Source organism: Pseudochaenichthys georgianus, unplaced genomic scaffold (assembly GCF_902827115.2).
Source record: "Pseudochaenichthys georgianus unplaced genomic scaffold, fPseGeo1.2 scaffold_437_arrow_ctg1, whole genome shotgun sequence".
NCBI classification, from domain to species: Eukaryota; Metazoa; Chordata; class Actinopteri; order Perciformes; family Channichthyidae; genus Pseudochaenichthys; species Pseudochaenichthys georgianus.
The window spans coordinates 14,609-38,249 of NW_027263002.1; the positions used below are offsets into that span (position 1 = coordinate 14,609).

Below are 23,641 nucleotides of genomic sequence, written 5' to 3' on the forward strand. Positions count from 1 at the left end.
TTCCTTGTTTAGCGATACACAGCGAAACACAGCCAAACTCACCCTGAGCACACACAAAGTCACAGCCGAAGTAAAAACAATAAGTGTGGCTTGATATCGAGAAGAGAAAGGTTGATAAACGCTGTGAGAATGGGTCTGCAGAGAGGATTTCGCCGCGATCCCAACTGTCTGTTATCAGCCTGCAGCCAGGGAGGAGAGATCAGCAGAGCTGCCTGCACTGAGTGTGTGTGTGAGGAAGTCCGTGGATTGGTCAATTTGGACCAATCAGCGGGGGCCTTAATGTAACGGCTCCGCGGACGTAACGTAACGGCTCCACGGATTGGCCCATTTGGTTCCGGCTACCGCATGACCGTATCGTGTCATAGTTCTGGGCGTGGCTACTGGGTGTTCACACGTCACAATGTGCAGGAAGAACATGGAAGAAGGTCAAATAGTTCCAACGAGGCGTTTTGGGGAGGTATTTTCTGTGTTAGAGCTTTTTCGATCACCCCTCACACCAGATACTGCCTGGTTTTCGGACCCCCCCAGACCCCCCCCAATAAAGCAAAACTGCACGTTTCAGAGTGGCCTTTTATTGTGGCCAGCCTAAGGCACACCTGCGCAATAATCATGCTGTCTAATCAGCATCTTGATATGCCACACCTGTGAGGTGGGATGGATTATCTCGGCAAAGGAGAAGTGCTCACTATCACAGATCTTTTCAGATTTGTGAACAATATTTGAGAGAAATGGTTATTTTGTGTATATAGAAAATGTTTTAGATCTTTCAGTTCATCTCATGAAAAATGGGAGCAAAAACAAAAGTGTTGCGTTTATATTTTTATTCAGTGTATAATGTGTATTCACTTCACTATAATATCGAAATAAACAGTATGCTGTAAGAAACAGAAAAAAAGGTTTTAGAAATATTACTCTTGAACTGTTTGAGTATGAGATGTATTTATTTGTACATTGCATATGTACAAATAAATAATGCTATTGTTATATCAATACTTGGACAGTTGGTATGTAGATAACTTGTAACTAAAGTTGAGCTGCAGCTAGTGTACATATGTCCTGTGTTTGTCAGCTCCAAGGACAATCTAACCCCATCTCACTTGAACAACATTAGCAGAAGGCAGCATTTGTATTTGCATGCATATCATTTAGAGCTCTTTATATTTAGATGTTAGTTTCTGAATGATGTGTTATGTCTGTTTCTACTATTTAAAACTTGTCTCACCTGAACAGGGACTTTAACCCTGGACCCTCAGATTAAAAGTCTGATGCTCTACCGACTGAGCTATCCAGGCTCTGACTGTTAAAGTTCACAATATATTCAATAATCTGAGATATGTTTTAAAATACTACAAGCAGACTGTAACAACGGGACAGTGATTCAGCTTCCAAAACATAGGTGTAATTACATTGAGTATGTATGTCACACTAACATGAATAACTCAACTAAATATAGACCGTCGCGCTGCTAATCTGAAGATCCAGGGTTCAAGTCCCTGTTCAGGTGAGATGAGTTTAAAATGTCTATCTGCAGTTGAACTACAGTTACAAGTGAACTACATTACTAGTGTCCAAGTATTAGTTGTAATAATAGCACCATTTTCCGATAATGACATTTACAAATAAAAACAATTACTGTCCCAAATAAATTAAAATGAGAAGAAGATCCTGATTTTTTTTTAATACATTTAAAGTTTAAATGTAAACGTGTGTAATTGTTTCTAACTGCAGAATCTTTTTATTATTAATCCCATTGTTAAAATCTCTACTGGTGGATACATTTCTTGCTACTCTAATGTTCTTATACATCTTCTTCTTTTTGTGTGCTACTACCCCAGCAAATTGAGCTACAGTTATGTGATTTTCAACAATTTAACATTACAAAAATGAAATCCTAGTACAATTTATTTTGTTGCCATATAGCCAGTCAACTTGTTCATTGTCTTGTTTGCCTATATGGCTCATGTATTAAGGCATTAGTATTAACTGACTCAAACAGTTTAATGTTCCTCTGAGTAACTGAGTTAAAGTCCTGATGTCAGGAACATCCTTCTTCTTTGTTCATGCCCTGTCTGCTGATCTCTGTTTGTACCATGTTCATTTTCTGTTCTACATTGGGATTAGTTGTCAACACATCAGGTTGAGACAGGTTTATTTGTTCTCAGCTATAAAAACCAGAGTGGTGCCCATTACAGCGTGTGTCAACACTGCAACACTGACTCAGCAGGTGTAGTCTGATTTCACCATCATCATAACTAATCACTTGGCACAGGATCATTTGCACACAATTCGGTTTTTTTCATCTGCACAACAATTACAGAGAAGTTTGTTGTGTGTGTGTGTGTGTGTGTTTGTTTAGGTTCCTTCTGGCAGAACCCTCAGTTCTACTTCACCCTGTCGGAGGTGGACAGCAGCACAGCCAGCACTCAGAAAACATGCTCCTTCGTGTTGGCTCTGATGCAGAAACACCAGAGACGCAGGGGCATGGACCTGAATATAGCCCTGCATATATTCCCGGTACACACATATACACACACACACACACACACACACACACACACACACACACACACACACACACACACACACACACACACACACACACACACACACACACACACACACACACCAGGCAGGCTTATCAAACCACTTATCAGTGCCACTGGGAGGTAGTCGTTGAGGCTGGTGGTTCTACACCTTTTGGGGACAGGAACGATGGAGTGTTTAAAACATGTGGAGACTACAGACTGCAGCAGGGACCTGTTGAAGATGTCTGTGAACACCTCTGCCAGCTGAATTGCACACACCCTGAGAACACGGCCAGGGTCCAGGAGCCTTGTGTGGGTTAACCCTTTTAAAGGATCTGCACACATCTGCCCTGTCTAAAACAAAAGGGCAGGGCTCCTGGTCCTTCTGTGCCTCCACAGCCTGGCTGCTCTCGAATCATGCAGGTTTATCGTATTTATTGATTTTGTCTACCTTTATTTTACCGACAGGGATCACTATTTATTTTATTGTGTTTCATTTTTTATTATCATACATTTTCAATGATGTGTGAAACTGTATGCTACATATGTACCGAAAGGTTTTAACGTCTGGCCTGATGTCTAAAATCTTGAGCTGCGCCTGGTGTAAGATAGTAAGATTTTACATGGAGAGGAATATTTTCATGTATATATTTTTACAATATTGTGTTGTTTATTATATCTGAATACTTCTTCCACCTCTGCAGAAAACAGTGAACAGGATGGTTCTGTGAATGTGAAGGTCCAGGGTTCAAGTCCCCGCTCTGTTGAGACCAGTTTTCAGTAGGGAACCAGAGTTATTGGATTATATGTTGTATATCCACGTATTATAAGAGTGTGCTGTCTCTGCAGGCTCACCCTAAGAACACGTATCTGTCTCCGGAGGACCTGAGTGTCCAGCGCCCGGTCCTCTGCAGCCCCAGCTACTCCCGCCGCAGGGAGGTGGTCCTTCGAGGCACCCTCCCCCCGGGTCGCTACATCATCATCCCCTCAACACAAGAGGCCAATCAGCAGGGAGCGTTCCTGCTGCGGGTGCTGACGGAAAAGGGCAACGCTGCCACGTGAGTCCCCCATCAGTCTGTTGCACAGAGTTCTGAGAGTCAGAAAGAAGCCCACCACCAGGCACCAACTGACTGTTTCAAGGGCAAAGAGCCGAAGAGGAAAATCATTAGACTACATGCTGTATTACAGAATCACTTAAATCGCTATATTAAAATGTACAACAAGAAGTCATAACCAGTGTTCGACACGCTACCAAGTAACGCGTTACAGTAATCAGATTAGGTGTGTCTGTAACGCATTAGTGTAACGCGTTACTGTCTATTCAGCAGTAATAACATTAGTTACTATGCATGAAATGATCTCGTTAGTTGCGTTACTTTAAGGTCTTCGACTATCTGCATACAAATAAATCCGCTACATTGCGAGTTCATGGCTGAGGAGACGAAGCAGAAGTGTCTCAGAGCAGAGATACACAGGCCTGTAGCAGCGGACTTCGTGGATAAACAGAGGGCTTTTTCAGTATTGTCCTTATCAGATTACGGGTTTGTTCTGATCTGGGCAATCATGAGGTTTAACTTTATATTGTTATTTGGCATGTAACTAGTAGTCTAACTAACTAGGTGCGAACAGCTGCAGGTCAGTAGAGATGACTCACCAAAGTTTACTCTTGTTTTTATCTTTTCTTCCCAGTCCATCCCACAGACCATCACAAGAAATCTCTTCAGCAACAGAGGTAAGAGACAAATCCATCACTAAATGAAATATAACGACCCCCAGGGGGCACAGAACTCCACCAAGGCCAGTGGTGCATTCATGTGAACCTTGGAAGTGTTCCTGACCTACAGCTTTATACTAACACCACATAAATGCAGAACAAATGCCCTATGTCACAATGTCAACAAGGGTCAAATATAGATTGTGTATCCAAAAACCCCAAAATCAGACCTTCAGATTTACCGTGATCTTGCTGATACTAAGGGTTAAGTGTGCTTTGATTTCCTGTAAATAAACTGCAAAGAGAGTTCCCACTAACAATCTGTGTGGAGTTTGTACAAAAAAGTGAATAAGGTTGTAGCTGCTGAATGCAAAAATGATCACAATCCTGTAACTAATCCTGCCTTAGAATGGGGTTAGAACCACCTACCTCATTAGCAGACAGACACACAAATACATAAATGTAAGTGAACATAAATGTAGAAATACAGTACATTTAAAGATGTATATGTTCTGTTTTATTCTCAACTTGTATTTATTTATTTAATACATTCATTTACTTATTCCCATATTTATTTATGCACTTATTTATTCCTGTATTTATTTCCACATGTATTTATTTCAACATTTATTTAATCTTTGATTTATTTATTCCTGTATTTATTTATTTCCGTATTTATTCATTTATTACTGTATTTATTCATACTTTTATTTATGCATTTAGTTATATATTTATACTTATGTCATGTTCCTTCGGAGTGTTTGAGAAACGTTTTAAAATTGGAATATGTAAAGCCCTTACTTTTTGCACATAGTAAGCCAATTCATATTTATACCCTGTACTGACAGTGTGACCATACTTGCCAACATTGAGACCCCAGAAATCGGGAGCATTTCCAAATAATTTATTATTAATATGAGTGTTAATATAATCTGTAAGTTATTGTTATGTGAAAAGAAACAGTGTAAATCCCCCCTCACATGTATTGGGCTGTCGTGCAGCTCGGTGTGGTTAAACATATTGATACCAGGGAACAGTTTTCACAGAGAAATACATTCCCAGACTCTAGGACAGTGGCGGCTGGTGGAAAATATTTTTGGTGGGAGAAATGACCCCTTAAATTAGGACTTCTGGTGATGTAATGGCGCGTTTCCACTGCAGCGCAGAGCTCGCTTTAAGCGTGCCGACTCCGAGCTGTGCGGGGCCCGTTTTTGGTTGCGTTTGCACTTGGCCTAGTACCGGCTAGCGGGTCCTAATTTACAGTTTTTCTGGCCCCATAAAATCGTGGTTCTAGGGCCAGGAACAACCAGGCTGAGTCGGGCTAAGCATGCTAAACTAGAGAGAGAAACGCTGGCAAGGGGGCTACAACTACAACAAGATGAACATATTTTACCGTGATTTAATTGTAATACACGTTTCTAAATGATGCCGAATTAACAACATACTGATACCGGTTAGTAAAAACCATGAATTAACGCTTTGACAAGTCTGCACACAGACGGCAGGTGAAAAACCTTTTAAAATGCGTGTTTTCTGAATGGAGATCGGCTAAGCTAACGTTATATATGCTCCGACCGTCCACACTCACAACAACGGCCTACAGACATAAATAAACCAGCGACTGTATTCTCCATGACACAGGCAGTCTTTGGTTTGTACTTAACTTTTGTCTAGTTTCTGAACAGATCGTATCTGTCCCCGGCTGTTTGAAGAGCAAGCATGGGAAACAAAAGCCAGCATTTACCTGTTTGCATCCAGCTAGCCATGCCTTTCTGGTGTACCAGCTACGTGAGAAGCCTCATTGATACGTTTTGTCTTTTTCACGAGCTTGCTGCGATATATACAAATCGGGTTGGTCCGGTCCAAGGTCTTTAAGCAACAGTTTATCTCCCAAACTTCTCCTTTCGAAAGGATTGGAGAGTAGCTCTTGCACGGAATTGGGTGCGGACCGAGGTCCGGCGACTCCACCTGCACATAGTGCTGCGTACCTGGACTCACATTCAGGTTCAGGTCCGGACTCAAGTCCAGAGGTTCAGGTTCAGGTCCGGACTTATAAGTCCGGACCTGAACCCATGGCTTGTGTCAAGTTGTGTGAGTAACTAAAGTGAACTTATTGTGAGCTAATTATCAATTGAAAATTAACTCATAATCAACTCAAATTCAAACTCATCAGGTTTATTGTGCTCCCTTCCAACTTGTGTCTACATTTCTCTACAAAGTACAAATGTGCCACTTAGTCTACAAATGACTTATGACAGCAACTACAGTGAACTACTACAAAGTTCAAACATTTATTTCATTTACCAAACTAAAGTAACCAAACAGTCCCTGAGCTGACTGAGCCTAAATTCCTAAAACGTTGCTGAAAGGTAGAGAGTAGAGTAGACTATACGCATCACACTGTTACACACCTACTATACAGTATAGGCTACACTCTAGTGAATGTACAGTCAGAGTGTACTGTACTGTCTGTGCACCATGTCTTTTCTACAACTCTACATGTGTACATTATACAGTACATACTACATACATAGTGATGTACATACATACTGTTAGAAATTAAAATCAATGTTGATATGGCGTAATTTTGAATTAAAAACACTAATTTAAATCACTTTTATTCTGAAAAAAACGAAAGTTCACACTATTAACTTAAAACTTTTATTCTGAAAATTCTTCACTTCCGGTTAGCATTAGCATGTGGCGAAATTCTACGTTTTCAAACCGTAAATCGAAGGTGAAATGACATGTGATGTTGGACACTGAGCACACTGGGATTAGCACTCATTTATTGACGCTGAATAACGTTTATCAGGGAATGTTTAAATAACCACAGACACCAGAATATACGTAAGTGCTAGTTTTTTTGCGAGTCCAAGTACCGGTTCCTGACGTTCCGGTTTTAACCGGACTTGAACCGAAACTTTTTACAAGTCCAGTACCGGTTCGGCGTACCGGTACGCAGCACTACCTGCACACGAAGCCATTCTCATCCAACTACTGCGTCACCTTGGTCACTCACGAGTCTAAAAAACAACTCACGTCAACGCACGTAAGCAACGTGGGCGCCAACGTGGGCGCCAACGTGAGCGCCCTCGTGACCAAAATATTTGACGGCGCTGATTGCCTGAAATTATGTTTCGGCGGCACAGTTTACTATTGAGACTTTTGCAACGTGCTGGTTGCTGCTGTTTGGCTCGGGGGCTCCTTGCACGGCGCCCGGTAATGATAAACTAATGCCACGGGTAGGGTTGGTTACCGAGAACCGGTTCCGGTTCGGTACCGGTTCCAACATTTCGATTCCAACGGCATCATTTAGACATGTGAATTTCGGTTCCGCTTTTCGATGCGGCTCGCAGGGTGTATTTCGGCTACTTCTCGGTTATCAAACATAGACTAACACGCTATGTCCTTAGCTCAGTCGGTAGAGAATCAGACTTTTAATCTGAGGTTCAAGACCCTGTTCAGGCGAGACTTGTTTTAAATACAACAAGCAGACATTAACAATAGGGAATTCATTTAGAAACCAATATCAGGTCTAGTTACATACAGTGCTAAATGATATATATATATATATATATATATATATATGATATACAGTTGGCATGTTCTACTAACATTTCCACAAAACAATTGCTGCAAAATAAAAACATCAATGAAGATGTTAATCTGAAGGTTCATGGGGTGTTACAGATGAGGTGAGTTTCAAATGTCCTTGGATTACAAATGATCTACATCACAACTGTCCAACTATTAGATATAATGATAGCAGTACACCACTGTCCCAAAATGCAGTGTACAAATATAAACAACTCATACTCAGAGGGGCCCCAGTTCACCTCCTAGGCCTCCTCCCTGGAGCAAGGCCCTGGATCCCCTACGGCTGTCCTTTACACTAGCTGCTCACTGCTCCTCGTTGTAGGACGGGTTAAATAGAGAGGTCAAAGTTCACTGTGTGATATTGAGGAGGTTTCCATTTGATTCCTCAGTTACTTTTCTAAATGTGTTTATTGTTAATGTTAGTGTGAAGTGCATACTGTGTTGCATTCATAACTGTTAGTAATTAGACCTTTGAGCTTCTGATTGCTTTGTCACGTTGTTGCCGTCTGCTTGAAGTATTCTAAAACTCTCGCCCGAAAAGGGACTTGAACCCTGGACCCTCAGATTAAAAGTCTGATGCTCTACCGACTGAGCTATCCGGGCTCTGAATCTGGTGCAATCATGGTTAGAATATAAAAATAATGATAATAAATAAATACAAATCTCACTGAGCGTCCTGACTAAGGAGGAATGGGCCACAGCGAGGCTGTAACAACCCATCAGTGCATTTGTTATAGTGCGAGTGTTGTTAGGAGATGCAGATTGTGTTAAGTCTATCACTGGCCTGTACCAGAATGCACTGGGTCGAAGAAATGGAGGGATAAATGTTGATTTCTACACCGATAATTATATTTTGTATATATATTGTAGAAAAAACAAAACGATGCCTAACACCTCATCTCAGGGATGGATGTATGCAACATATGGACTCTGGAGGTACATGTGGTCAATTTCTCTGAGTAAATGAGATCCATAAAAACTGCATGTCTAGCTAATCATTTATGAAGAAGTGATGTGTTTGTGTAAGTTTTGTTTCTGAGCTGAGGCTGTGTTTTCTGTCTGCAGCCTTCATACCGTCACGAGGAGGCTCTTCCTTCTCTTAAAGAAATCGAACTACTGTTCATGAAGCACTGCAACAAGGTGAGATCCTCTGCTGAGCTCCAGACCTGAGCGTGGTTAAAGGAAGCTCCATCGAAATGAAAAACTCCAATATGGCCTTCATCAAAATGTGTCAACTTGAGCGACTGTCTCTCCAAACTAAAACAGCAATGAAGTCTCAATCCTGTGAGGTCTAAGGTCTTAGTGTTCTCAATTATGAAACATAACCTTTTCCAATATACTCTCAAGTGTCATCTCTAACATATTTAAGAGTTTGATGTCTATGGGTAGATTCCAAACGTTATACTGGATGACATCACGCATTTGAGTTTGAGCGCTCTAGTTTGGGGCTTTTAGAGATATTAGCCGCATTCACACCGCAGGACTTTCCCTGGTACTTTAGTTCCGTTAGTACCAATAATGTCGCGTTCACACCGCCGGGACTACTCAGTGCCGGGAACTCTTTTGGAACTCTTTTGGTACTTTTTAGTCCCTGCTAGAGAGGTGGTATGAACCTGGTGACAAAAGAGTGCCAATTTCTATTCTATTTCTATTGGCTGGGCGAATTGCAAACCACGCCCCGTTAGACTCTGAATTTGTTTTGTTAGGTAGCCATTTTTTTCCTCGCTACAAAACCACATCCACACCTGAGCGAGTAGTTTTTTGTAGTACTTTAAAGCAGTTATGACCACACGTACTACAACACCGGAGCGGTGGAATGATGAGGAAGTGTCGGCGCTTCTGGCAATTTACTCCAAGGACGGGATGCAGCAGCTTCTACAGAAAGCAGTTCCCAACTCCAAATGTTTTGAGCGATGTTCGCTACTTGAGCTGGGAATTGTGCACAGTGCACACGGATGCCGGGTAAAAATAAATAAACTCAGGCAGGACTATAAAAAAATTAAAGACCACAATAATAAGAGTGGTAACGATTTTCTATTGTTATTATATATATATATATTGCCACTGTTTTTTAATACTGACACCTAACTTGCACTAAGGCGTGTCTGCTGATATATATATTGCCACTGTTACATTGTTTTGAAACTACTTACACTTTATTTTACATTGCACACTGTTATTTAACTTCAATTTCCATGCATACGACACACCTGGAACAGCATGATGCCGTTATTGTTATGTCTTGACTGTGCAATAAAACAAACAAACTGGCGAAGCTTTATTTATTGTGTCCCACCCCAAATTTGCAGAATAGAAGAATGTGAGAGCAGACAGGTGTCGGTGGTTGAATTTATCAGAAACACAAGTCTTACACACATAAACACAAGTAATTGATCATGTCATTTGTTTTAGATAAATAAGGGAAACACACCAAACAAGGGTTGATGTCCTTTTCCAAAATCAGCCTGAGGGGGTAATATATAATAAATACATAAAGATAAAGTCCATTGTTATAATGGGGTATTTTATTTGTAAATTACCCTTATGAACTCCATCATGTCTGAGGTCGGAAAGTAAACAAACGCCTCATACAGCGGATGGGCTTTATACCCCCTCCCCCCCGTATAGTTCTTCTTCTCTCGTTTTTTTGTTGTACTCGCCGTGAAGTGGTTTTGCGGCCTGCCAGTAAACCCAGAGAAGAAGAAGACGAAGTGACGTCAGCGTAATCGTGCCTCAGGGAAAGTACTGCGGTGTGAATGCGATTGGCACTAGCCCCCTGGCGGATTTAGTGCCGTGGTACTTTAGTACTTTAATCCTGCGGTGTGAAAGCGGCTATTGTTCAAATGTAACCTATGTTTTTGCACTTAGACCATGAACACCATAAACGTAACATTTAGACAAAATGGAGGATTAACATAGTTCTCCTTTTAGAAACATCTACACATGTGTCTACTTTAAAGGCACCACAGTGTGTTTTAACTTTGTAAAACCCACTTGTTCCCTGACCGTTTAGAATATAGCAATGATGTATTGAAATGTGTTTCTGAGCCCCTTGGCACAGATGTAGCGTGGTGAGCCGTTCTGCTGCTCACTGCAGGTCAGACTCGCTCAGCTGTAGGAGCTTTGATGATGATCTCTGTGTGTTTTACTGAGCCCTATGTCTTGTGTTGTGTTGCTTTGTGTCATCAGAAACGCGTTTGCAAACCATTGCACCTGTACAGGCTGCTGACGGAGGCCATACAGGGAGGAGGTCAGTGGCTCTGGGACTGTGTTACACGTCGACACTGATGTTGTTTTTGTTTGAAAGCAGAAGTATTTATACAAAGCAACTTACAATAAGTGCAACCAACCATGGAGACACTCACACAAAGAAAGAATGAATCCTGCATGTACGTTAGTTAAAAATAAGGCTAACTACTTTAATTTTAAAGCCAAAACACACTGGTGTTCTTGTTGAGGGGAACCTGGAACCCAGAGGTTGTTGCTTTGTGCAGTCAGTTCCTGTTGGTCTTCTCCTGAGCTCAGAATAAAGCTGTATTTCATAACATGCCTTTTCAAATCTCTGTTCCGAGATCTGGTCTGTGTTGGTCATGTGCGCCGTTACCATGGAGTGGTCCTTATGGTCGTTGTTCCCAGGCTCTCTTTACCAATGCTACTACAACATGTATGAAAGCACAAATATGCTAGTACTATGGACTGAGTAACATTATAAATGTGTATATATCGGAAATATAAAAAAGGATAAAACGTATGTATACTGCAGTGTGTGCAGATATAAACAGGTAGTAGAAGAAGTATAAAGGTAAAGTGATCTTTTTACAATTTTGTTGTGTTTCGTGCAACGTGTTTGACTTTTTGAGATGTCTCAATAAGGGCCTCCCTGCATATTTGACATGACTCCAATCCTAACAACGCTTACACTACAACGCAGCTTCATTCAAAATAAGGACCAGTTCTCGCTTCGTTCCAGCAAGATGAGCCGTCTTCAATCTGTGAGGCTCGTACACCAAAGTCCTGGATTGAATCCCACTTAAACATGGCCCAGTTTGCAGCCAGGCTATAAGAAGAATCACAACCACCCCCAGCAGTAGTAGGGACTTGAGACCACTAAACAATAGCAAGGTTTTATTCTTTGTTATAGATTTGGGCTGTCAGGGCCTGGATAGCTCAGTCGGTAGAGCATCAGACTTTTAATCTGAGGGTCCAGGGTTCAAGTCCCTGTTCAGGCGAGACTTGTTTTAAATTGCAGACACTCCATCAGGCTTCCTCTTCAAAGTCAGATAGGAACCAATAGCTTTCTTCTAGTTCCCATCATAACCCAGCTCCATAACGTCTTCCACAGCCAGATCAGACTGTGTATCCTGTGTATCCTGTGTATCCTTCCAGCTGTAGTGAAGTTATAGGTCAGATAATACAATTCTCCTCTTCTGATAATGTTCTGTCATTTTCTCCGACGTGTTAACATGGAGTATGGAAGAGGATTGAGGCCTCAGTCGAAGGTCTGCTGTAAAAGCTACTGGTAGGAAGAATAGATAGAAAGCCTTTATTGTCATTATACAAAAATAAATATACAATGAGATGTTGTAGTGCAACCCTGTCACAGTGAATACAGATGAACAATCAAAACACATAGTTACAACAGAGACGGCCAGCTAACTGATCAGAGCAGACCTGAACTTATGGCACGGCAGGAAGGAGGATGGACAGCACAGGAACAAGAGAAAGATTGAAAATATGTCTATTTGTGTCTTTTACTTAATTTGTATAATGACTGAACAACTATGAAGCACACTGCATGGGTTTGGCTTCACTGGGATCCACTCCTACCTCTACTGAGACCTGGGGGTGTACTACGAAGCAGCATTTTCGCTTAGCCGACTAACTTCAGGGGAAACTCGGGGTTTCCGGTCCGGGCTACAGCTACCAGTTCTTTCTCTGAGGACTTGTCTCACTCTCATTAGCATACTGTGTATACTTGTGTGTGCTGAATGCATGTGTTAATGCCCTCTGTCTCTCTGTCTCAGTGTTGGCTGGCAGTGAGAAGTACCTGGCTCTGGAACACTGCAAGAGCCTGGTGGTCCTCACGGATGTATCCTTATCGGTCATATCTGTTAGTTTGTTAGTGAACAGTTTCTATAGAGGTGTCGTTTTTGACCCGCGTGGAGATTTATAGTGTGATCTTTTCTTTAATGTGAATCACTGCCATGAGAGCCAGGATAGTTAGTGAATACCTCTTCATTCAGGACCCTCGGTGAGTTCAGAAACATACGATGAATGGGTCCTGCTTCTCTCTGGATCCTTAGGTTTGATACTTTTACCTTACATTATTTCTTAATACAATGTAGATGTTAACTTCAGAGAAAAGAGCATGTGGGAAACACTAAAATAGAGATGAGATAAAAAGATCTGTAGACTACACAGTAGTAGAAACATTTGTTCCCTCTATCACAATGTATAATACCCCTTCCAGAGCCCGGATAGCTCAGCCGGTAGAGCATCAGACTTTTAATCTGAGGGTCCAGGGTTCAAGTCCCTGTTCGGGCGAGACACGTTTTAAATACTACAAACAAGAGGAAAACACTTGACAGCTAAATTGTGAGTTAAATGAAATACAAAATGATAGATATGTCACACTGAGTGAAGTCATCATGTTATCACTGTCAAGCATGGTTTGTGTTTCCTTGACTTACTTCACTTTAGGTTCAAGGCAACGCTAATTTGGAGTGGTCAGAGTTCAAGAGTCTGTGGGACAAAATCAGGAGGTGGACGGTGAGATCACACACACACACACACACACACACACACACACACACACACACACACACACACACACACACACACACACACACACACACAGTCCTGTCCTGTCACATGCTCTATGACTTAATGTTGACAGTTCAAATCACTCTAAAATGTAATGGTTAAAGGAGATTTCTTCCACAGGCTGATTTGAAGAATCCTTCCTTAAATCACTGTGGGGGTTCTTTCTTTTCGTATCCCTCTCTTTCTTTATTTGTACACTGAGTCCTTTGTGGTGCAGTTTATTTCAGCACTGCCATTTTAAATGTAAAAGTATCATGCTGGATACAAACATAAAAGCATCAAGGTGTTGTTTATCATGAAAAACAACATGTGTTATCAGAAGATCAAATCTTTGGAACAGGAGCTGGGGCGGTCATTGCGCGTGATGCTATCAGAATGATGATGATAATAATGCTGTGACAGACATGATGTTATTCACTTGTTTCCATCTGTCCTCAGGATATCTTCCTGGTGTTTGACAAGAACAAAACACATTGTCTGGAGTACCAGGAGGTGGCTCCCGCTCTCAAGGCAGCAGGTGGGACTCACAGCAAATCAAAGAAATTAATAAAAGTGTGTTTACCTTAGCACTTCCCTCAGCTACATGTGTCAGTCGTGTAAGACGTGCAGCTGTTTGATGTTCAGGCTCCACACCTGACCAGCAGAGGGAGACAAACCCCCTCTAACTCTACTCAGCATCATTACATCATATATACTCTGACTACATTCAACACCTTAATAAAGTTACATTTTCCATTATATTATCAGAATACATTTATTTGTATTTTCATTTTAGACTGACTTCTACTTGTATTCCTCCACATATCTGATACATAGTTCATTATAGTCCACTACATTTATCAGCTTTAGTTCTGATTAAAATTGCAGATAGAAAGAGTTTTTACAACAATACATGGTTCAAAATGTAATTATATTCACATGGAAAGTAATGTTATAGTAATTAAAATAACAATAATAATCTCATTATAGTGTTTTGATACGGTAGCATTATAAAAACTTCTTTTGATACTTGAAATACTTTTATATTTGTAATACTTACGTTTACTTAATGTAACATTTGTAATCCTTCTTCCACCTCACTCTGGATTGAAATATATATTTAAACTCGGGCATACTGAAAATATGAATGTTAATAAAGTGATGTTCTGTGAGCGCTGCAGGCATCCAGGTGGACGACCTGATCATGCAGCTGGTTGGCCTCAGGTACACGGAGCCCAACATGACCATCAGCTACCCCGGCTTCCTGTTCCTGCTGATGAAGCTGGAGACCATGATCCGTAAGGGTGGTGGGGGGGGGGAATATGATGTTTCAAACACTTTAACACTTGAAATGAATGATCCAGAATAATCCAATCCAACCATGTCCTTCTGCTGATCACTGCCAACATGTCCAGATGTCCCCAGTAGAGAGGGAGTTTTCACAGCAGTGATGTGACGCCAACATATCTCACGCTGGCAAAAACATCATGGAGTCATAAGGAAGACATAACAAATCATCTGATAAAGCTTAAACGTAGAAATATATAAAAATGAATAAATAGAGGATACAAATATTAAATATAAAGAGAAATACAAAAATATGAAAAAATGATAATTTTACCTGATTTCACATTGTTTTTGTTAAAATAATATTATACACTATGCATTACAATAATGCACATTATTACTGTGAACCCTGCTCAGGTTAGCACCCAATTCAAACAATTGTACACCCTCTGCTATGATGCTAAACTCGATCAATCCATCACAAATGATGTGCCAAAACGAACTTGTGTTTAACTTGGAAACAGCATTTTGAAATCTGAACATAGTTAGAAAGCTTCTGTAAATCTTTATATTCTCTCGTACAGACAGAATGCACATTTCAACTGTTTCTCACTTCTTCACATTTCTTCTCTTCTGCAGACAAATTCCAAGGGTACGACATGGTGGGGATAGGCAACATATCCATCAGCTACAGACAGGTAGGAACAACACACTCCTCCCCTTCATCTGCTCTGACTTTGTACTTTTAATAAAAAAGAAAAAGGGCTTAACATGCCACAGGAACACATAATATAGTGAAGGAAAATCCCACAATAGATATAAGCTACAATTTGATTGTAAATCAAATACCTAATGATAATTCAGAAATACGTTATTTACATCTGAAATAGAAAAACAATTAAAAGATTCAAATGTACATTTAGTTTATGTCCCCACAATGTACGACAGGGAAGAATACTGATGACAAATATTTGGACTTGTTTTCTAGTTCCAAGAAGCTACGTGACCATAGATCATTATTGAACCACTAATGTGCAAATGTCTCTGAATATTGAGCTGAATCTGCACTCAGTGTTAGACTGAGTGTTAAACTGTGTTCTGTCTGTCACATGTCCAGCTGATATTCACACAGTGCATCCACTAACATTCTGTTTCTGTTCCAAGGACAGCTTTAATAAAGCAGTTACTTCCAGCTTGTTAGAGGCATTATTCTACACTTGAGTGAAACAGGAAGCTGTTCCCAGGGCTGGCCCTAGACTTATGGGGGCCCTTAGCGAGCTTTGGCTTGGGGGCCCCTCCCGCACGTTCTCACTACACACAACACGGAACCAAATGTTGTCTTATGATTAGGGATGCACGATATTGGTTTTTTGAAACCGATACCGATAACTTCCGGCTTCTCAAGACCGATACCGATAACAAAAAAATATTACGCCACTAATTATTTTAACGCGATTAACGCATGTGTATTTTTTTACCTTGGCCGCCCCGTAGTTTCAGAGCGCATCGAGTTTAAAATACCATCTACAAGCTGATGCGGACAGCCCCGCTCCTGCCGCCCGCTTGTGGCAGACCACACTTCCACGCTCACCGGCAGGCACTGACTGGCCATCTGGAGGACCGGGAGGGTGTGTGTATGTGTGGTCCGAGCGAGCGAGAGAGAGACCTTACGTGCATTGTTGTTGTTAGCATCTGGTGCTAGCTAGCTGCGCTAACGGATATAAGGAGCTGTTTAAATGAAAACAGAGGAGCGACATTTCGCCACAACTGCGCCGAGCACTTGACTTTATGCAGGAAGCCAGACAGTGGGACATTGTACGAAAAGTCAGCACACTCAGCAACATGATTGCAGCGTCCAGGCAGCTCCGGTTCGAGCATATGCCTTGAGTTGCACATAGCTCCAACGCGCGCGCGCAGACACACACACACACACACACACTTTGTATTGTATTATTGTCTTCGTACGCTTTTAACACACCATCGTAGCGATGGCGATGTTTCAGGTGACTGATCAGGTTCGAAGTATTAGGAAGCGCTGGATTTGTGAAGAACTCCCCTCTTCCTAAACCACTAATACCACAGTACTGGCAAAATGGGAGGAGCCGAGTGAAAAACAAGCGCCCCTCATCCCAATCCACCCACACCGCAGTATTTTTTTCTTTTTTTTTTACACCAAAAAATATATTGTATATTATCAGGGCTATTAATACTGGTATCGGGTTTATCGGGATGACGTCATAATTCCTAATATCATATATATATATATATATATAATTATCGTGCATCCCTACTTATGATGTTAGCATAAGCACACATATTGTATAAATAACCATGTAAACACTGTGGACCTAACCTCCTCTAGGGGGGTCCAGGGGCATGCTCCCCCGGGAAGATTTTTTTTTTTTAAATATTGAAGTTAAAAGCATCAATCTGGTGCACTTTGAGAGCAACATTAAGAGATCGATGGATACATCTCTCAACACCCATATGAAACAGAACTGTAAACAGATTTTTCTTTATGGATATTTTACAAATCACTTAAACTGTATTCTTGTTTTGTCATATAGTATTTCATAACTGTTTTTCATTTATTCTCTCTTGCTGTCCATCTCATAATGTTCACATAGAAACTAGCTGTCAATAGGAATATCATTCAGAAGAATTATAATTTCTTGCAAAAATCTGTCACAAAAAGAGGTTGCACATTTAAATTCAGGTGTTGTTATGGCCAAACAGCCACATTTACTGCTGCCAATACGTTCAAACATGATGTTGACACGTAAAGCAGTGGCAACTATGCCACCATTTCAGCTGACTTTTTCTCAGAAATACTGTCACATAACATCCATATATTTCAGTGCTAGGTTGATGCTTAGCTAAGCTAACTATGAAAAACTTTAACTGACAGGACTCCGGATCAACTGTGTACTGTAAGGTATATTCTAGCTTCATGTCGAACAGTAAGTCAACATTTCCCAGAGAGCTTTCTTTTAAATCACCAGGTAATGCTTAAAAACATTACATTTAGATTGTATGACAAAGTGTTTATTTAATATATCTGGCTAGCTATAGCTACTTGCTAACGGTTTAGCTTACCCCCGCGATTCAAAGTAACGTCAACGTAGCTGTAATTTATGCTTTGCTTACATGTTCGCATAACTTTAAGTTTACTGACATGTACATACCTTGTTTGCCTGGCTCAAGTGGTGGCTCTGGGGTTGTTGTGTGAGCCACCACTTGAGAATTGTCGTCTTTTTTAAGAACAAATGTTCTTATGTCCATCTTCAAAAACTCTGAGTCCGACTGACAGTTTATTTTAAACATTGTCACAGCTCACATGATAGGTACCTGTCAGCCAATAAGACAGATGTTTATTTCCATTCAACTCTCTGGTTGGTCTGGTGTCTTGCCTCTGTTGCATTCACTGAACACGGGAAATTACGATCATGCCGTCCTCTCTTGTGTCATGATGAGGTTCAGGTAAAGCACGGTGAATGTATTATATGATTGACTCAATAATATAATACATGACTTTGAGAGTAGGCAATCTAGGCATATTAACACAATTAATTAAACATACTTATCACGGCGACGGTGTACTGAGAATATTTTTTTTTTTTTTTGCTAGGGGGCCCCTTAGTGGCTGCAGGGCCCTAAGCGGCCGCTTATGTCGCTTAATGGGTCGGGCCGGCTCTGGCTGTTCCTCTTGAATCTGCACACATGTTGATGCTAAGCTAACTGTGTTATAACTTAAACGCTTTATTTGGGTTCACACAGTATTTATATTGCATTTTGCTCAGTTAACAGTTCAATCTTTTTTAGTGACTCAAAAATAGCAATCAAACGCACAATAAAGATGTTGATAAACAAGCAAAGACAAAAAAATAAAGAACAAAATAAAAAAATCAGTAGAAATGGGGTGTTTTTCTGGTTGTTATATTCTTATTGAAATGTTGCTGTTTGTCTCTTTTTGTCCTTTGCACTGTCAGTCAGAGTTTCATTTGACATACCGTACCGTCAAACCTCCACACAAATAAGGTCTATGTTTAGAGTACTTTCTACAAGCTAATACAGAGCAGTCCTCTCAGATATGTGACTGAACCCTGTCGAGCTTTGAGGCAGGAGACACATCAACTGTAAAGATTGTGTCATCATTAAAGCAGATGTGTTGAACTAAATGTTTTCTCTTCTCTGATTGGTTCCAGTGGCTCCACATGACCATGTACAACTGAGCTGCTCCAATCAGACGCAACCATCAGGGATCAAATATCTTTCTCTATTTCTTAATTTTTTTACAGAAAATGGTCACATGCATTAAAGTAAATGTTATGGGCTATGGGTATAGTTTAAACTTGGGAGAAAGTCTGTTGAATGTATACAAAGGTTAAATGATTTATATATAGTGGTGTACAATTATGCTTTAGAAAAGGGCTATGGTTAAAAATGAATGTTGAATGTTTTCTGTGTGCTTATGACCACTGCTCCTGCATGGAGCTTTTTATTTACTGTAATTATGGGATTAATGACACATGGGAAAAGGACCCCCAATGAGAAGTGGGCGTCAGATTAAAGTGTTTTTATTTTGCAGTCAGCTGAGTAATATTCCCATGAATAAAATACCTTAGTTGGCTTTAGACTGGTTGAAAAAGTGCCTTACTGTGGGAACTCTTTGAAGACTCTAAATGTACAGGTTAGTTCAGAGATAGAAACATGTAGCAAACTAAGCCTTCATAATTGTGTCTGTGAATTTTCAACTACTCTCCAAGATGATATACCTGTACCCAACAGATCTATATCAGAGAACCAAAGAATATACATGGGTTGATGTTGCCATGTTGCAGGCAACAGGAGTGCTCAGGCTTTAGCAGCTGCAGCTTGTTTGATAAAGAATAGGGGAGTTTTGTTTGTAATATATTTTGCATAGCATATTGCATAACAATGATGATAATTGTACACTGAAAGTACATAATGACATTGTTAATAAAAAAGTATAAAAACTAAACCATAGTATACCATTTATGTTTCCCCTCATCATATTGTCCAGTTAGTTGGATCTCAGAACTCTCCAGTCCGGACTCATCCAGGTGAGCTGCACTGAGGGCAGGTGTGTGATTCACTGTGCTGCTGACACGGGATAAAGTAATGACCAACACTAAGGTCCACTCTTTTCTATCATTCACCTTTTAGTATGGAAGGTTCTGAATGCCTACATGTAAAGTGTCAAAAGAGGAAGTCAATTGAAACACAATAAACGGCCATCTTTAATGGTGACACATGAACACGAAGTGAACCGTTGATCAGAGTTGCTTCAGGCCATGGACATGATACTGTTACACTGGTTTGGGCTTGCTTCCCGACAGAGTATATATACTGACCGTTCTTGAAGTACTTCGCTGAAGTATTTCCATGTGAAGTAACTTCATGCTTCCTTTCTATTCCCAGTGGTCAATATTGTACTTTCGAGCTACTCTTGTTTTACCTTCCTATCCAGTGAACTTGATGAATTTCAAGATGTGTTGAATGTTTTTGATGAACTGAAGGATGAAGTGATCCTTTATGTGATGAGATACCCGATCATCTGAAAACACAAGTGACGTCACAGAGCTGAAGGCACGTTTTTCAGTGACAGTGACACTACAAACATTAGCATCTAATCAAATATGATGAATAAACTACCCAACAGCATATAAAGGAGTTACAATGAGCACCACCTTAAACAACTACAGAGCTCAAATGCAACATACATGAACGCAGCAGTCATGAATCCAGAAACACCAGATGTACAAGTTAAACACTAACGGGGGACATTTACTGCCCGATGAAGACTTTTACTTTTCATACTTTTGGTTACAATACTTTGTATTGTTGAAATGCACGAGGTGGGAGAGGTACAGAGGAGTGAGCCTTGTATACAGTATCTAGGGCGGGCGGGCGGTTCTGGACCAGGTGAAGTTTGTGGACAGACTTGAGAGGGAGACCAAAGAGAAGAGGTAGTAGTCGATGCGTGAGACGACCAGGTGACAGTGAATTCATTAAGTCACATTTTGATGCTTCTCAATGTTTATGCTCAATTTGTTTCTCTGGTCTCCTCTTTGTTTCAGGCCGTGATTCTAAATGAATACTGATCACTGTTCGACTTGTTTGGTTATATAGAACTGCTGTAAGTTTTTCACAGGCTATTTTTTTCCCTGAGCCCCCCTGAGGGGGAGATTACTAAACTCTTGGTGAAGGCAAGTAAAACATATTTGCTCACGTTCCTCCATGGTGTCTGTCCCTGCTGACAGCTTTGGTTTGAGATATCTGCCTCTGAAATATCTGCTGCCACATCAGATCTATACGGGCCAAATTCATTTCATTTCACAGCTCTGAAACTGACATTCCCATATTTGACCCTGCAACATCTCTCCAGTGGAGAACAGTTCCAAACAAAACCGAAACAGATTCCAAATAAAACCCATACTTTGTTCATCATACAGAAGCCGTGGGTTTGACTAGCAGAGCCCCCAAGATCCCATTTGATCAGGGCACTAGAGTCACAAATGATTGCGATAAAATACATTGCCGTATATTCCAATGTTTGACCTTCTGTTCAACTGCAAATCATGCAGTTTGCTAACTTCTGTTTTTATCTAATAAGATAACGTTTTGGCAGCTCTGATTTCTTTCCCCACGTCTCCATCTATTTTTTGACTAACTTCCTGCCAATCCCCCTGACCTCATCAGGTAAAAACTCTGGACAAAACGATTGTTACCAACAAGTTTAAATTGTATTTGCAATTATTAATAATGAATACAATAAGAGATTGATACTTGACCCCTTTGCATCAATACAATATTGCCATGCAAAACATGATATTATGATATTTCTTACTTTGGGAAAAAACAACTTTTGTTTTGTTTGGTTCTTCTACAAAAACAAACATTTGTAGTATTTTATTGGGATATATTGTTGTCTCTTTTTGACTACATAAAAAGTTGTGCAAACTGGAGTTAATGACTGTGAGAATGTACACACACAAACATAACAGTGATAGGGTCTCTGTGACTCCTGAGTAAACATCTATATTTGGGACTTCTCTTTGTTCAGCCCGTCTTTAGAAAGAAAAATAAACTGTCCATTCATAAGTTTTCCCTCTTTAATGAGCCCCGACTCAGGCCGACCAATCACAGAGCTGTGAATGGAGGAGCTTCACTGTACAGCATCACATGACATCATCAAATGGAGCTGCGACCTATATGCTGCTCGGCCGCTGACGCTAATGGAGGCCGACAGCCTAAGCATGACCTACTTCTGAAGGTGGTCCTGCAGGCGGGACGGTCCCCTCCACACCAGACCCCCCCTCCTGTGATGGATGCTGCAGCTCTGGCTCTGGCCAGACAGACATTCATCTACCACTGAGGATTGATCTTCCTTTTCAGCTTGTTTCATTCTTTACAAAACCTGGATACCTTTACAGATGTTTCGAGGTAAAGGTCAAAATATTGAAAGGCAAATGAAAAGCACTTCCTGTCCCCTTCATCATCTGGTGATGCGCAGATGTTTAAAACCATGAGTCATGCTTTTCTACATTGTGTCTGTTCCTGGGTTTCTTTACAGCTAAGTTACATTAAAAAATATTTGTCCTATGTCGATTCTTATATAAATATTCTACCTCCTTAAAGGGACGGTTCACGAAATAAAAAATACAAATGTTTTCCTTCTATGCATGTGATACAGATTGTATCACATGTGTAGAAGGAAAACATTTACTATTTTTCTATCTACCGAACCACACCTATGTTTCTATCTACCGAACCACACCCAATCTGGGTGTGGTTCGGTAGATAGAAACATAGTAAATGTTTTCGGTAGAAAGAAAGATAGTTCCTACATGAAACTGCTCACTTCAAATTGTGTGGATTATCTTTTCTAACCAGATTCAGAATCCTTGAAAGAGACATTAGAGGTTTCTCAATACTCTAATTTCCCCTCCTCGACTCCTCGGTTCTTCGGTAGTGACCCGGAAATGGATTTCAGCGCGCCATGTTGAAGGACATCCAGGCTGCAGTCGAATAGTCCAGGGGCCCTTCTCACGTCGGTTAAATGGATTCCTTGCGTCCCTCACTTACGTTGTTTCCCTGCGACTAGTCCCTCCCACCAGGGAAGCATGGAGAGATACAAGAGAGGCTTCTCAATACTCAAATTTCCCCTCCTCGGTCCTCCGGTAGTGACCCGGAAATGAATTTCAGCGCGCCATTTTGAAGGACGTCTCATTTCTCTAAATGCACTTCGAGGACCGAGGATCGAGCGTCGAGGAGGCTCTCTGGAGGAGCTATAACCGAGGATACACTGATGGTTCCTCCACGGCTCCTCCGCGGATGCATTTCCGGGAACGGTGGAGGCGTGACACACGGCCGGACTTATCTCAGCCAATGACAGCTCTGCATGCATCCCCTGGATATTATTTTAGAAACGGCTTTCATCGCGTCGTGATATTTCCAGAGAGAACAGCTGTGAGGTCCGTGCAGAAAGCAGAGCAGTGTGTATAATATATATCACTCAGTATAACAGACCTACTCTCTTTATTTGCTTTAGTTTAGTAGATATCTACAAACAAAGAGTCAATATTTTTCTAAAATCATTTAATAAAATACACAACGGCTGTAGCCTGATTATATGCTTTAGGAGCTGTAGGTGTGTGTGGTACAGTGTGTAGGTGTGTGTGTGTGGTAC

The 23,641-nt window shown here is 40.8% G+C and overlaps 1 protein-coding gene and 4 non-coding genes across 5 annotated transcripts in view; 3 read left to right on the top strand and 2 right to left on the bottom strand.

The window, feature by feature from the left end:
- The window catches only part of LOC117442489 (calpain-9-like), a 33,172-nt gene extending 13,242 nt beyond the window's left edge, over positions 1 to 19,930 (top strand). Inside the window, exons 3-13 of the mRNA XM_034078499.1 lie at positions 2,357 to 2,514; positions 3,375 to 3,583; positions 4,215 to 4,257; positions 8,905 to 8,979; positions 11,029 to 11,089; positions 12,864 to 12,928; positions 13,540 to 13,608; positions 14,101 to 14,179; positions 14,823 to 14,939; positions 15,568 to 15,626; positions 19,134 to 19,930. Coding sequence (XP_033934390.1) covers positions 2,357 to 2,514; positions 3,375 to 3,583; positions 4,215 to 4,257; positions 8,905 to 8,979; positions 11,029 to 11,089; positions 12,864 to 12,928; positions 13,540 to 13,608; positions 14,101 to 14,179; positions 14,823 to 14,939; positions 15,568 to 15,626; positions 19,134 to 19,160 — 962 coding nt within the window. The 3' untranslated portion in view covers positions 19,161 to 19,930. The remainder of the gene's footprint in view (positions 1 to 2,356; positions 2,515 to 3,374; positions 3,584 to 4,214; positions 4,258 to 8,904; positions 8,980 to 11,028; positions 11,090 to 12,863; positions 12,929 to 13,539; positions 13,609 to 14,100; positions 14,180 to 14,822; positions 14,940 to 15,567; positions 15,627 to 19,133) is intronic.
- Positions 1,220 to 1,292, bottom strand: trnak-uuu (transfer RNA lysine (anticodon UUU)). The gene has a single exon. It is a non-coding gene; the product is annotated as a tRNA-Lys (tRNA).
- On the bottom strand, positions 8,370 to 8,442 carry trnak-uuu (transfer RNA lysine (anticodon UUU)). Its single transcript has one exon. It is a non-coding gene; the product is annotated as a tRNA-Lys (tRNA).
- trnak-uuu (transfer RNA lysine (anticodon UUU)) lies at positions 11,996 to 12,068 on the top strand. Its single transcript has one exon. It is a non-coding gene; the product is annotated as a tRNA-Lys (tRNA).
- Positions 13,311 to 13,383, top strand: trnak-uuu (transfer RNA lysine (anticodon UUU)). The gene has a single exon. It is a non-coding gene; the product is annotated as a tRNA-Lys (tRNA).
- Positions 19,931 to 23,641: the final 3,711 nt, after the last annotated feature.